This window comes from Aspergillus steynii (assembly GCF_002849105.1).
Source record: "Aspergillus steynii IBT 23096 chromosome Unknown P170scaffold_7, whole genome shotgun sequence".
NCBI classification, from domain to species: domain Eukaryota; kingdom Fungi; phylum Ascomycota; class Eurotiomycetes; order Eurotiales; family Aspergillaceae; genus Aspergillus; species Aspergillus steynii.
This window is the reverse complement of record NW_020194404.1, coordinates 1,243,093-1,256,298: the sequence shown is the minus strand read 5'-3', so window position 1 is coordinate 1,256,298 and position 13,206 is coordinate 1,243,093. Positions and strand designations below refer to the sequence as shown.

General features: G+C 50.4%; 6 protein-coding genes across 6 annotated transcripts; 3 read left to right on the top strand and 3 right to left on the bottom strand.

Annotated features, from left to right (window-relative positions):
- Positions 1-59: 59 nt before the first annotated feature.
- On the bottom strand, positions 60-1,460 carry P170DRAFT_364948 (uncharacterized protein; the record flags this gene model as incomplete). Its single annotated transcript, XM_024844674.1, has 1 exon — positions 60-1,460. One exon carries the CDS (start codon positions 1,458-1,460, stop codon positions 60-62), a length of 1,401 nt encoding a protein of 466 aa, XP_024701039.1.
- Positions 1,461-6,027: 4,567 nt separating this feature from the next.
- Positions 6,028-7,155, bottom strand: P170DRAFT_364475 (uncharacterized protein; the record flags this gene model as incomplete). Its single annotated transcript, XM_024844642.1, has 1 exon — positions 6,028-7,155. One exon carries the CDS (start codon positions 7,153-7,155, stop codon positions 6,028-6,030), a length of 1,128 nt encoding a protein of 375 aa, XP_024701038.1.
- A 2,149-nt stretch (positions 7,156-9,304) lies between these two features.
- On the top strand, positions 9,305-10,016 carry P170DRAFT_478673 (uncharacterized protein; the record flags this gene model as incomplete). The annotated part of the gene is made up of 3 exons (XM_024853584.1): positions 9,305-9,448; positions 9,503-9,655; positions 9,729-10,016. 3 exons carry the CDS (start codon positions 9,305-9,307, stop codon positions 10,014-10,016), a joined length of 585 nt encoding a protein of 194 aa, XP_024701037.1.
- Positions 10,017-10,250: 234 nt separating this feature from the next.
- Positions 10,251-10,838, top strand: P170DRAFT_478672 (uncharacterized protein; the record flags this gene model as incomplete). The annotated part of the gene is made up of 1 exon (XM_024853583.1): positions 10,251-10,838. The coding sequence occupies one exon, from the start codon at positions 10,251-10,253 to the stop codon at positions 10,836-10,838; it is 588 nt and encodes a 195-aa protein (XP_024701036.1).
- A 628-nt stretch (positions 10,839-11,466) lies between these two features.
- P170DRAFT_466966 (ribonuclease P subunit p20 family protein) lies at positions 11,467-12,424 on the top strand (the record flags this gene model as incomplete). Its single annotated transcript, XM_024852449.1, has 2 exons — positions 11,467-11,566; positions 11,666-12,424. 2 exons carry the CDS (start codon positions 11,467-11,469, stop codon positions 12,277-12,279), a joined length of 714 nt encoding a protein of 237 aa, XP_024701035.1. The 3' UTR covers positions 12,280-12,424.
- Positions 12,425-12,642: 218 nt separating this feature from the next.
- Positions 12,643-13,070, bottom strand: P170DRAFT_250961 (uncharacterized protein). The gene has a single exon (XM_024843024.1). The coding sequence runs from the start codon at positions 12,968-12,970 to the stop codon at positions 12,728-12,730; it is 243 nt and encodes an 80-aa protein (XP_024701034.1). The 5' UTR covers positions 12,971-13,070; the 3' UTR covers positions 12,643-12,727.
- Between the last annotated feature and the right edge of the window lie 136 nt (positions 13,071-13,206).

Sequence of the window (13,206 nt, the reverse complement as noted above, 5' to 3'; positions counted from 1 at the left end):
CAAGAATAAGGAAAAAAACCGTCGTGGTGAAAATACAATCAATCAATCAATAAATCAAATCACTCTTGAAGAGAGTCCGCGCTGGGTTGTTTGGAATGGGGCCTTCTACGGCTTGTCGCCTCCCAAATCAACCTCTTGCGCTTCTGCTCGTCAATTTCAAAGAAGGACGCATGATCCACGGTCTTGCCCGGGATGTTTTCCGGGCGAACGCCAAGGGCACTGGTGGATCTCATTTTCTTCAGGCCCTTGACTTTTCCGCTGTCGCTGAGTTTGCGGATCTCGCGCGCCAGCCGCTCTAGTTTAGAGCCGCCCGATTTGTAGGGCGTGTTGAGGGTGGGTGATGGGGGCAGCGGTTTATCCAGGATGTCTTCTGCCCTGCTGCTGCTGTCGTTGGTTGAGGGAGAGGGTAGCACCACGGACGACCCAAAGCTAATGCCCGAGTCGACCTTGCGGCCTTTGTGTCCCCGGGTCGAAGAGAAGTCTTCGGTGACCTCGGGGCTGTCGAAACTCTCGAGGTTATCGAAACTAGCCGGGCCACTGACCGTCGCGCATTCGTCGATGACCTCGTTGGCTGTCCGAACATATTTGTCCAGGGCGTCTCGCACCAGCGGCCACCCGTTGTCCGCGCCTTCCGGGGCTCCCTGGCTGATTACCTTGTCAAGGATCACTTTGGCGTTGTTGTTGTTGATGGCCGAGATGTACCGGAAGAACCCGTCTCTTTGAGACTTGAGAATCTGGGGAGTCAACTGCGAGGTGGGAGTGACCGTCCCATCGGTGACAGGAGGAAACAGAGTGTTCAGCATGGCAATGCAGTTGGCTCTGTTGAATGGCTCCATAAGCATCTCATTGATGAGAGTCCAGCGACGGAGACCAATGTAGATCTGGGTATAGAGCGCTTCCATCTTGCGGTTCTTCACGTTCATGCCGTCGATCCATGCTACCACGCCTGGGTACTTCTTTCGAAACTCCGAATTCGGGCGGAGATCATCACGCTGCACTTCCAAACGCTGCAACGCGGCGCCCACTTCCTTCTTGCGACGAACCTCAAGGTCTTTGAGGTAGTCCAGACCGGTCAGGGCCTGAGGGAAATCAACAGATTCCAGCTCCTGAGCGAAGCAGCGACGTAGAAACGTCGTGAGGAAAGTAGGAGGCAGCGAGCAGGGTTGCGATGATTTGAGGGAGATCTCATGGGTTAGCATGGCCCGAAAGTCGGAATCACGGCCCCACCCGGCCTCCTGCGATGACTCCGAGGATTTCGACGAGTGGGAGGCGCGATTGGCAAAGGCTGTCTCGGGGACTCCGGGTGCGACTGGCGGTTGTCTCGTGGGGTTGCAATTCAATGCATACATGTTGCGAAGAGGCATTTCATAGGTCTCGGGGTACCGAAGACAATGTTCGAATATCCAGAGGAAGGACGAGCCATCTGGGTTGTCCAGAATTTCTTCCGGTGCGTGTGCCATTGTGTGGGTGGGGAGGATTGTAGCGAGGCGGGAAGAATCGAGGTAGAACAAGGTAAGAATGCAAAGATGTGAGAATGAGAGAGAGAGAAGTGCTACGACGTCGAGATATAAGACCGCAGGATCCAGAGGGCTGGAAGTGAGCGAAAGGGGGAAAGGCCCAGAAGATTTTCGTGTGTGACGTGATGGGAGGTGCAGAGCAGTCAAGTCGATAAGAGATGCTTGTAAAGACGGCTGGCTTCACTTGCGTGTAACGTGTGTCTCCATAGCACGAAGCTGCACCTCGAGAACAGCTCAATTGGCTGGCAGCTGAGTCGGGACTCCTTGACTAGGGAGACAAGGAGGCGTTTATCCCTTTGGTCTTCGAGTGGGAGTGGGAGTGGGAGGGCAAACGTATGAACGGTCGGACCTCGTCTTGTTCGTTTGGTTATCGATATTATCGATAGTGACGGGAACAACGTTTCTTTATTCTTTTGGGACAGTTCCAAATGCACGGAACCAAGATGGACAGACAAGAGTGGAATGATTGGATCTGATCTGTAGGGAATTTGGGTTGCACGGGAAGCAATAGTACTCGGAGTCGTCGGGTTGCTGTCAAAGCAAACAGATCCGCCGATCCAGGGTGGCACCAAAAAGACCGAGGGACTGGAGCGATTTCTTTTTTTACTTTGGATGCGTCGAATGCAAAAAGAACTAAGTGGGGGACTGGCGAGATCGGACTCCGCGAACGAGTGTGGACGGGGTGAAACCTAGGGAAGGGCAGGGAGAAGAGGGGTTGAAGGAATGAACTGATTGAATTATCCAAGGGAGTTGAGGGGAGAGAGACGAGAGAGAGGAGAGAGAAACACAGTCAAGAAAGGGCGAGAGGAGTAGAAGAAGAGGAACCAGAAGGGTCTTGGAGCGAGTGATTTAATGCGATTCCAGACTCTCGCCGCCCTCAAGAATCCACCGCAGGATCGATCGACTCCGCGATTCCGGTTCCATGGATGTCTTTCGCCCCCTGCCAATCACCGGCGCCCGTTCGTTTCTTGTTTATTTAATATTTACGGAGTGTCGAGTCCGTGGAAGACGATCCGGTTGGACATGCATTATTACAGTAGACAGAGTACTTCTCTCGACTCTGTCAAGTAATTCAAGTCATTCAGTTCCTCCATCCTGAAGGCCTCGGTTTATCTGCTGCACCCGCTGCTTGGAACTCCCCCGTGCATAAACCTTCCTAAAAACCCCCGTTACAAAAGCCTTCGGTGCCCAATGGCAAAGGCCGTTGCCACACGATGGATCAGCCGAAAGTCCGTTGCCCTTCCAGGCCTCCGCGTAAAAGCGAACTAAATCCGCGCCCCAGTGGGCTGGAGACTGTTGGACCGTTCGGAAGACAAGCCCCGTCTCTAGTCTCCGAACTAAACCAAGCCCGGACTTCGCGCGACGCTTCCTGGACGCAAGGGAAGGTTTTTAGGAAAAAGAAAAAACGACGAAAAAAAAGGTCGTTCTGAGAGTTCCTGCTCATGCATCGTGGTGTATGTGGCTGCTGCTCGACAGAAGTACTTACATACAGTTCACGCTCGACATCGTTCTTCCTCCCTCTCTCTCTCCTCGCAGGTGGATCGAGCACATCTGATCCGTCATGCATCCTCTCAAATGGGGTTTTCGATTTCCAATCCACGGTTCATGACTGATTACTATTCGGGTACTTTGTGTCAACCCTCGGTGGGTCGGTCGGGACACGCAATCCCTGACTGACATCTGCGGAACACACTAACGAGTTACTATTGATCATGCGATTTTGAAACATTGATCGAGGCAATTGGACTCGTAGACACTGGTCGAAGGCCATAGATTCGCATTCCTGTTCCCCGGAGGCTGGGATCACGACGGTTTCTTGTTTTTGGGCGAAGCTGGGAACGACTGAAGCCCGAATAGCCAGTCTACTCCAGTCTCCGTATAACCATGGAAATGAACTCATTGGCTCCATCCTGAATGGGTCCTTCCTGAGGGGTTCCGTCTGCCACCGTTGTAAGTGAAACAATCTAAGCTACCTAGCCCGTTCCTGACTCGTCCTTTTGGTCCTTCGGTGGCTTCGGTACCTTTGTTCCTGCCGGCCATACGGAGACCTTTTCTGAACCGTTTGAAGCTGGCTGAATTAAACGAACGGTTTAGCGAGCGAAGGACTCGATCGGACTCCGTGCCTGGTTGTCCAGGTCCGATGGTACACAGCATGGTCCAATCAATAACTCGCATCGAGTCTCACCCCGGAACCTCTTGCAATGCTCCACTGAGGATCCAATCAACACGCAGTGCCTGTCGGATCTCGCTGCAATTATCTGCATGTATCTGAATGCAGAAACCAATATCAATGAAAATTTTTTCGAGCTTATGCACGACGAACAAGGAATTCCTTGGGTCAAGTTCTCCGTATATGAGATGACAGGTCGATTTTACCTCAATCTCATCCACATCCGCTGCCACCAGGCAGCCAGAGTGAGACCCCGGCAGCCCACCCAAGACACTTGAGTCACTTGGGGAAGAAATACGACAAAAAAAAGAAAATAAAAGGACTGTTCATATCACAATTCCCACGAGGGGTTGTGTCCAGCCAAGCCCCAAAAGGCCCAGTTGGAAGTCACCCACGCAGGACAAAATTAGAACCAAGATTCCAATAGATCCACCGAACAGAGAGACTCGTCGTTATCGCCGTATTCGCGGCACGATAAGACATTCATCTAGTCCACACGCCAATAGTCTACAAGAGATCGTGGGTAACGTCAACCCTTGAGCCGCGTTCCTGAACCGAGTGTGGCCCATGACGCAACATCCATCCCCTAATATCGATCAACCGCAGATCCAGAAGCCCAGACAGCGTTCGACCGCCAGCCCGTGGTTCTGGTCTCGGACCATGACGTTCTGACATCGGGCGCTCGACGAGAAATCATACATGACTATGCGCAGCCCTCTCGACAAATCGGATGGCAAAAGTCCAGCGATCGACGCAGTGCTTGGTTTGGATCAATGATCTCGCCACGGGAGTATTTTCCTGGGCTCCACGACAAAGTGACAGCTCTCTGCGCGACCGGTCGCAAATGATTTGCATCCCAAGGGGGTCTTTCGGTCCTTCCGCCATGATGCAATCGAGAGCCACTGACAGGGGCTGTCAGTTAAACGGGAAGACCGTAACGTTGGAAGTTGGAATCAACTTTTCCATGCCGTGGTGAGTCTCACGTTGATTATCAGGCGTGTCTGACAGGCCACGGGGATTCCTTCCCGCCATTAAGGGTCTTATGCCTTGTTAAGCTGAAACACCAAGTACAAAACTCCGTACAAAAATTGCAGGGACCATTCACGGTAGGTCGACGAGTGGTTAACTGCGGAATAGGTGCCAACTCAAGAATTCGATCAAATTTCGAGAGAGAGAAAAAAAGTACTGTGCAGTAACCTTTGCATGTTGCTTTGCTTGGTAAATACGTAGATCAATCAATTTCTAGTCAAGCCGAATGACGTTGAACCTTTCTTTCCCCTTCGCCAACAAATGAGCACCAGTTCTATTCCCCTTGAGCCATCCCTTCCTCCCAAACCCCCCCGTGCACTGCTCCCCTTATGGTACTCCCAGTATTCGCTTACTGACGGGACCCAATTGTCGGGGTCAGGTATATCTTTAGAAGTTATTTCGAGAAGCTCGTAGTCAGTTCCAGACGTGTACCGAACGTCTTACCAAGTTGATTCAGGAGCGGAAGCTTTCTGAATGCCGAGACATTGGGTGGTATAAACCCCGGTAAGGGGTTATAAGTGACCTGAAGACGTTCTGTAGGATGACATCGCTTATCAGTTCATGGCTTCTACGTTTAGCCTTCTGCTACGGCGTAGGCACTTAGTTAAGGGTGTTGGGTTCCTAAGGACTACATTTGAAATTCACGGTGCTCTATCTATTATTGAAAGAGAAATCTTCCCTGTTCCAATTACATCGAAGCTTCGAACCTAGAAGGTTTTCTCTCGAGTTTCAAATAGAACCACAAGTTCCATCTTGCCAGGAACGGCGGAAGAAAAAGCCGGATTATTCTCCGCGAAGCATGTCTCGGATCTACTACGGAGTATGGTGGTTGTCTCACATACGATGCAAGGACTCCTAAGTAAGAATGCTAATGCAAGGATGATGCAGACAAGCACATCCTTGTTGTAAGGGGTTCGGTTGTTGGGACCTGCATGGAAAAGGATTTTTAAGTTCTTACGGAGTAGAATGATGTAGTATGCAGCGGACGAGACTTGGGATTGAGTAACTTGTAAGAAATATTATCAATGATAGAAGAATAATGAGATATGAAACATAATCGGTTTTCCACATGGATCCGGGTACCGTCTTTCTATGTCGCATTATTGTCTACAGTGACCGGGGACAGTCATGGAATACACCTTACCAACTTAATCCATAGGTTCAAAAGGAAAATTGAAAAAGAAAAAAAGATTTATTCAACAGTAACAAAAGCTTGGAAGCATTAAAGATGCAACCTCTAGTCCTTGAAAATTATGCACAGGTTGGACTCATTCTAACAAAAGAAAAACAAGGAAACTAAGCACAGACATTCTAGTCCTTATCCTTGACCAAGAACAGATCACTGTATGCATTCCCCTCATTGCTCAGTCTTCCCTTGAGCAGCGGAACTTTCACACCATCACTTCCCTGGTTGAGTATCCATTCGCTTTTGAGCTCACGGAAGATCAAGCCCGCTAGCAATCCAATAGCCCTTGGTCCAAACGAGGCCTGAGCCGGGCACAAGAACGGGCTGGTGCCAAATGGAATAAACGCCGCATCCTGAGCCGTCGTCAAGCCTTTCCACCGAATCGGGTTAAAGACGAAGGCATCAGATCCCCAGATCTTAGTATCCAGATGACATCCCTCGACATCGGCGCCGTATGTAGTTGTCTCGCTGGAGTCGTCCTCCTGGAACGACCGGTAGATCCGTCGCTTGGGTGGATAGAGGCGCAATGCTTCGTTGACGAGATGCTCCGCGGAGACGAGAAAGCTGTTGCCTGCAGCCATGAACTGGGTCCTGGTTGGCTTCTGCGCGAAATTGATCAGGGTCGTCTTCCAGAGGAGACTGTTTGTGTCGTGGTGGAAGCCGATTTCGAGCACCAGCCGCAAGACAACGCGCCAGATCGTTTCGAATCCCGGGAGGATCCGGTTTAAAGGGTTGCCTCTTTCGTCAGCTGGGTCGACGTTAGGGAATATGGGGGCCAGAGCTTTCTGCAGGTAGTGATTGTCCTTGAAGGCAGGGACATTGCATCCTCGTTTGGCTGCGACCCAGGTGCAGTTGATTGCGTCTGCCAGCTCGATAACGGCGGCGTCTTTGGCATCGAGCGTATCCTGGTAAAGGGTCAGGAAGATGAACTTCAACGTCAACGATTGCACCATGGTATTCAAAGGCACGAAAAGCTTGTATGAGCTAGATGGTACGGGTTCATCAAGCCATCGCCTGATGTTGTCGCTCACGGTAACTGTCAGGCCCTCCCACTGATTTGGCTGCAGAAGCAGAAGTCCGCTGGCGAAATTGGCAAATTCATTGGAATAGGCTGGATCGACGGTGGTGAAAGAGTTCTCGATACCGTACACGGTGCAAAGCCTCTCGTTGTGCTTTGCTCGGGACTGATAGGACGTGAGCTGGTTGTGGTTCTTTCTGAAGTCCCTGGCAGAAATGACTGTGCGGCATTCCATGGGGTCTGTAACCAGGTCATTCCTTCTTGGGTAAAAGACAAGGTAGTACAAGTAGCATCCCAAGAAGAGAGCGACCCAGATGAACAGAAAGAGGATCAGAAACTCCCGCATGATGAGCAGCATTTCCTGAACAATTGGGATAGTATCCAGGGAAACCAGGAAGGAAGGAAGAATTGGATGGAGGAAAGTCTTCTCAATGATTTTGGAGGGATTTCAAGAAGAAAGGACAGTCAAAAGGAAGCACAACAGTGAAAACAGCGCTCTGTTCTTTGAGAATACCAACGCCGTATACAACTGGCGACTGTCCAATCAGCGCCCGATGCACACTCTAGCGGCTTTGGAGATCCTCTCACGAACGCCCTGATATTCAGAGAACGCCCAGTGCAGTGCAGTTTGTGCTTACCGTTCTTTAGATGGACCTGTAATAAATGTCATCTCAGGGTTGTGCAAGAAATGCCAGCCCGCCAGAGGGCATTCCGATTCTTTGTTATATAGCAACTCATCATGTTCATCCTGTGGCACTATCCGGTAGCCTGCATATTTTGCTGGTGAGTATCAGAAGAGAAAGTGAATATTCCATTGGCCAGGATAAATATTAGCAATACTCCGTTAGAGGATGGGATTTACGGCTCTGAGGACACTACAGATACGGTGCCGTGTCGCTTTTCTGTCCATTCTATACAATGGATGATTAGATTACCCAGGAAAAAATGCAAAACTTCCGGTAACGAATGATTTCTGAGAAACATTATAGGGGTATGTTTTGTTAAATCTGTTTTAGACTCTAACGGGATCTTCCATACTACAAGCCAAAATTCCCACAGAGTTCCTCGTGCTGATCCAAATTGGAACGAAGATATCCCAGCTACATAGCCTGGAGGTTGAGATAGTTACATTGGACTTATGGTAGTTAAACCATTATCATTGTACAATACTACTAGGAACTGTTCGGGTCAGATGGAGCTCTCAAGCTGCTAATGATGGTGGCAAATGAAGACTCATAAACCAAAACGAAGAAAGCCATACAAGACAGCCAGGATCTCTTGAGTTAAGATAGAGCGATATATTTGCATGGCACAGAAGCCGATATAGTCCAAATTTAATCTCAAATCGGAGTTTTTTATGGAGTTTTAGCCTTTCCAAATTTTCTTCCACCCCCGAAATTTTGGGACTGATTCCTATCTAGGAGACATGAATTCTGTATGCTCGCCACTCGTCTTCTGCCTCGGTTATACTGACAGGCAAAGATCATGGGCATCTAGATCATAGTGAAGACCAAATCCGAGTACTAGTAGAGTATAGCTCGGGAAGCCTAATGCAGCTAAATTAGTGTGGCATTCATCCAACCTACTTAAATTGCACGGTCCACTAACTGTTACTACGGGGTTTGACAGCTACCGAGGGTTTGGAGGTAGATAAAAGAACCTCTAGACTCCATGCATTCGACTCAACTTCATCGAGCATCAAACTCCCAAGCATATCCCGTTTCCAAGAGCCACAGTGCGCTCATCACCAAACGCCGACGCCAGTCCTTCCCCAAGAGGCAGCACCTGCAAGCCACGCCCATGAGGGCATTGGCGCGGCGAGAGAGCAGCCAATCAAGATACACGGCCTAAGCTGTAGAGCAGTTTTCCTCTGCTGTGGTTGTCAGCGGCTTCTCTTTGGCTGGAAGTGTGGAGCTTCGTTGGACTGGCGGCGTCTGGACAACTTCAACAACATCCCGAGGCTCGCATTTCCGTCAATGGCACAGACCAGCGAACTCGGACAAGAACTCTGGGCTCTTGTCCGTATAGCATGAACCTGCACCTCAGGGATTTGCTTCACAGGTTTTGCTTCCCAAGCTGAACCTTTAGCAAAAGGTATCCGTCGTCTCATGCCCCAATGGGATAGAGGTATTAGCTTCGATTGAATGCAAAACTATGCACTGCACTGCGGGGTCATGACATCGTTAGCAGGCACAAACCATTCAGCATCTCCATAATTGGCCCTGCCGAGACCATGATAAGCTTCTTAGCGAATTTTCACATCATACCTAGTACTCTGGTTCTTCCGGTGCGCAGACTGACCCTAGGCTCCACGCCCACGGGTCGACCAGAGAAGAATCAAAGTGATTGTAAGGAACTGAGGTGAACTTTGACTTTGACTCCTCATGTCGCTTAGAGAGCTCAAGAAACTCTCCACTTCTTATTGGGCCAGAAGAGTTCACGGGGGAATGACTCAGACGGCAGTCGTCGTAGTCAATGACGTCGACATCTTTCCTCCCCGTTTCATCGTCAACGAGAGAGCCAATATTGTATCATATTTTGTGGCTATGCCATTTCGCTCTGATTCTGCTGACGATCCCTAGAATTCCCGAGGTTATCGCATCAGCCCATTTACTAGAATTTGTCGAAATTCTCCCGCAGAGGTCTCGACCCGCCTCGACTCTAACAAAGCGCCTAAAGACACCCGTGGCTTCACATGGCGTCTCCTGCCTCTCGCATCCGACGTGAAAGACATGGTACAGGACAGGGACGCAAGGTTTGTCGAAGACCCTGTTTCCTTTTTCTGTCGTGTGGCCGTGCTTCGCTTAGGAGTTACGGCCGGACAAGGAGGTCTTTCCACAAATCATCATCCTCAGATTAAGCTTCCCCAGGGACATGATAGTCGCACTCTATCTTCAAGAGCCGTATAGAGTGGGTCCGGTGGATGCATACCATGGCATCGGTACGCCAAATCCTTTGGGAAACCCCCTCTGCACGCCACCAGAGCCCGCCCAGAGCCCGGTCAAAGCCGACAGCCAAACAGACGGCGAGGATGCGACTCAAACCCCGCTAGGTTTGCCACGTTCGACCCCGCAAGAGGACTCGGACTGTGATTGACAGCGACGCCAATCCGCGGTCTGGAAGCTCGAGGCATAGAGTTCTGGTCCTTGCGACGACCCAAGCCCTTGGGTACTTCCGGTTTTGGCAAAAGGCTGCGATCTGATAGCCTCAGGAGGGGGATCTCTCGGCGCCTATATAGCGTGCAGGGGGGCCCTGGCTTGCTCATGTCTGTTTCCTCAGCAGTGCAGAGTCCAAGCCACCCAGACACATGACTATCATCTCCTCTTCGCCATGTCCCTCGGTCCAGAAGCCTCTCAGATTCCGGTAATAGTCCGCCGCGGACTGCCTCGCTTAAACCCTCGCATTCCTCCCATTGCCAAGGCCTCTGGTCCTGGCAAGTTGGCCGCCATTTCTCATGGCAAACTCCAGCGAGAATCCATGTCCCACTCGCCTGACCTCCGTCGATGCCTCGGCCACCACGACGTCTATCGCAAATCCGTGAAGGCCGCCCAGGAGAATGCTCGACAGAGCATTGACGCCATGAGTGGCGAAGAAGAAGCCGTCTCCGGCGATACACCCACCAGAAACGAATCTAAAGATGAGAACACCATGCCTCATTTCCGCGCCCAGATCACCAATGCGGTCAAAGCAATGGTTCGGCGTCGTTATCACACCAGTACTTCGGAGACCCTGCAGCCAAAACTGCCAGAAGCCAAGCTGCAAGAAGCCAAACTACAAGCGATTCCAGTAGTCGCTCAAGGGTCACCGCGAGTGGTGACAGTTACCAAAAGAACCCGTCGTAACACACCCTGGTTCCTACCAGGGCGCAAGACTTTCTCACAATCGAGCCAACTGATTCCGCCAAATGCTGCGGGTTGATGTGACTCTTTTCACTTCTCATCTACATATTCATTCTCGAAAATACGTCCTTTTATTTTACGACCCACTTTTGACGATCTCTCTACGACATGATGGAATTCACGATAAACGATGACTTGTTGCATTTACATTCCATCTTTGGAACCCTGTGGCATATTCTTGATCAATGTATCTTATTTTTATATTATCAAAAAATATTCATAGTTCGAAGTATTCCTATCCATTCGCGACAAGGTACTAGTCGTACTCGTAAGATGATATCTACTAGACATCTATACTAGGACTTCGATCGAAACAGTCCCGATAAAGCATAATGGATCGAGACTCACGGCTGGAAAGATAAACCAAGCTTGGCAAACGTAATAGGAACTCAATAATTTCCATATCGAGAAATTAACCAAGTGTAACCGCAGACTCTCAACCATAGAAGTCTTTAGGGCACCAGGCCCATGTGCAAACCAAGCAAACATACCCGAAAAGGCAACTCCGTCTCCAGTCCTCCGCGTTGAATCTGCAATGAAGTTCCACGACATCCAACCTTTCCAACCTCAACATCCTACAGAATACGATTTCTCTCCCTCTCCTCCAGAAACAAAACCCATCTCCCGCTATGGCCCAACCACCCAAAATGACACCCACCGAACCACCGAAAAAGAACCCCCAATCGCGAACCACCGACTCCCTCACCTTCGAAAAAAAGAACCAAGACATGATCAAACTGCCTAAATGTAAGCCAGCAAGCAAACAACCAAGCTGTTCCTCATCCCTTCCAATCCCAAAAGCAAATCCGGCAATCAAACCCCCAAACAAACTAACCTCCCACCCAGACGCGCGCGTTCAAAAACGCCCCATCCCGCACGCCCCCATCGCATCCCCCTACGCCGGCCCCACCGTGCCCAAGACCGTCTACGTATCGACAAAATCCCCATTCATGAGCGCCGTGAAGCGCGTGCAGAAGCTCCTGCGCCAGGCCGAGAAGCGGGCCACCGCGTCCGTGGACCTCTCGGACCGCAAGGCGCGCGATCGGCAGCGTCTCGGCGACATCGCGCGCAGCGGGGAGCAGCTCTGTCGCGAGGAGGTGTTCGTGAAGGCGACGGGGCGGGCGATGGAGAAGGCGCTGAGTGTGGGGAGGTGGTTTGAGGAGCGGGCGGACGAGTATAGCGTCAGGGTGAAGACGGGGAGTGTGTTGGTTGTGGATGATGTGGTTGAGGATGAGGAGGCGAGGAAGGAGGTTGAGGAGGGGGCTGTGGTGAAGGAGCAAGAGCAAGGGGAGGAGAAGGGCGCAGGAGATGAGGAGGGGACGGCGAAATCGCGGTCGAAGACTGCGGCGAAGAAACGGAAGCGCGCGGCGAATGCGGCGGCGAAGTTGGGCGAGGAGGAGTTGCCGGAGACGAGGACTCGATGGGTAAATATGGTTGAGGTCGCGGTGGCTCTGAAATGAAGGAAAGGAAGGCGAATCGCAGGGTGATATCAATTCGGATCTATGATCTTATGATATTCGCATCGGGCTTTGCGATATGGAACATCCACCTGATACACTGCACTGCTGCTGCGCTAATTCCTCGACACGGTCCTTTCTATGGGGCCGTACGAACGCCCTTTTCTGGCTTGGAGCGCGAACCATGCTTCTGTTACCATCAACTCGATAAGTCGAGCTTCAGCCGACTCGAAAACCCTGATGCGCATGCGGCATCTCCAGGAAAGTGCTTGAGAAGACATTACGCTTCCGCATTTTGATATTTACAAGAATATCCAAGATCGCCTATCCACAGCGCAGGATCAGATGCCTCAGTCGTGATCTATTACGTCCAGATTGAGCGAGGTTGAACCCGTATCTTGATCAAAATGGGACTATTAGGTTGCATTCAAAACAGTGTATCTTTTATATGCTAATGCCATATGAACAAAGCTGAGGCCGTCACCGCAAGGCCCGGAATTTTAGAACTGAACCAAGGAATGAGAAAATGATTTGCAAATTGCAGAAATGCAAAACGTTTGCGTGAGGAAGCTGAACTATGTACACATACAACAAGAGAAAACCAATGAGGGAATAAGAATAAAGCACAATCAGAACTAGAAGCGTGTATCAAAAACTGCTCAACCAATATCAACCCTTCTAACCCCTGAATCATATCCCACTACCGGGGTATTTCTGAAAAGCACCGGCCAATCAATCCATGTTGGACCATAAACAAAGAAGGATAACCCAAATGAAAACCATCGTCGGTGATGAAAAGAAAATCATAGAAATAGTCATTCATCGCTTTGGAACTGCCAAGGGAAGTGATGCTGCTATGATAAGACTAATACACAAAGGCGGGGAGAGCCTGACATGACTTTGATCTGCCCACGAGAAAGAGACATAAAC

Excerpts from the sequence above, each read along its gene's own strand:
- P170DRAFT_250961 (XM_024843024.1), bottom strand. The coding sequence starts at position 12,970 with ATGATTCAGGGGTTAGAAGGGTTGATATTGGTTGAGCAGTTTTTGATA.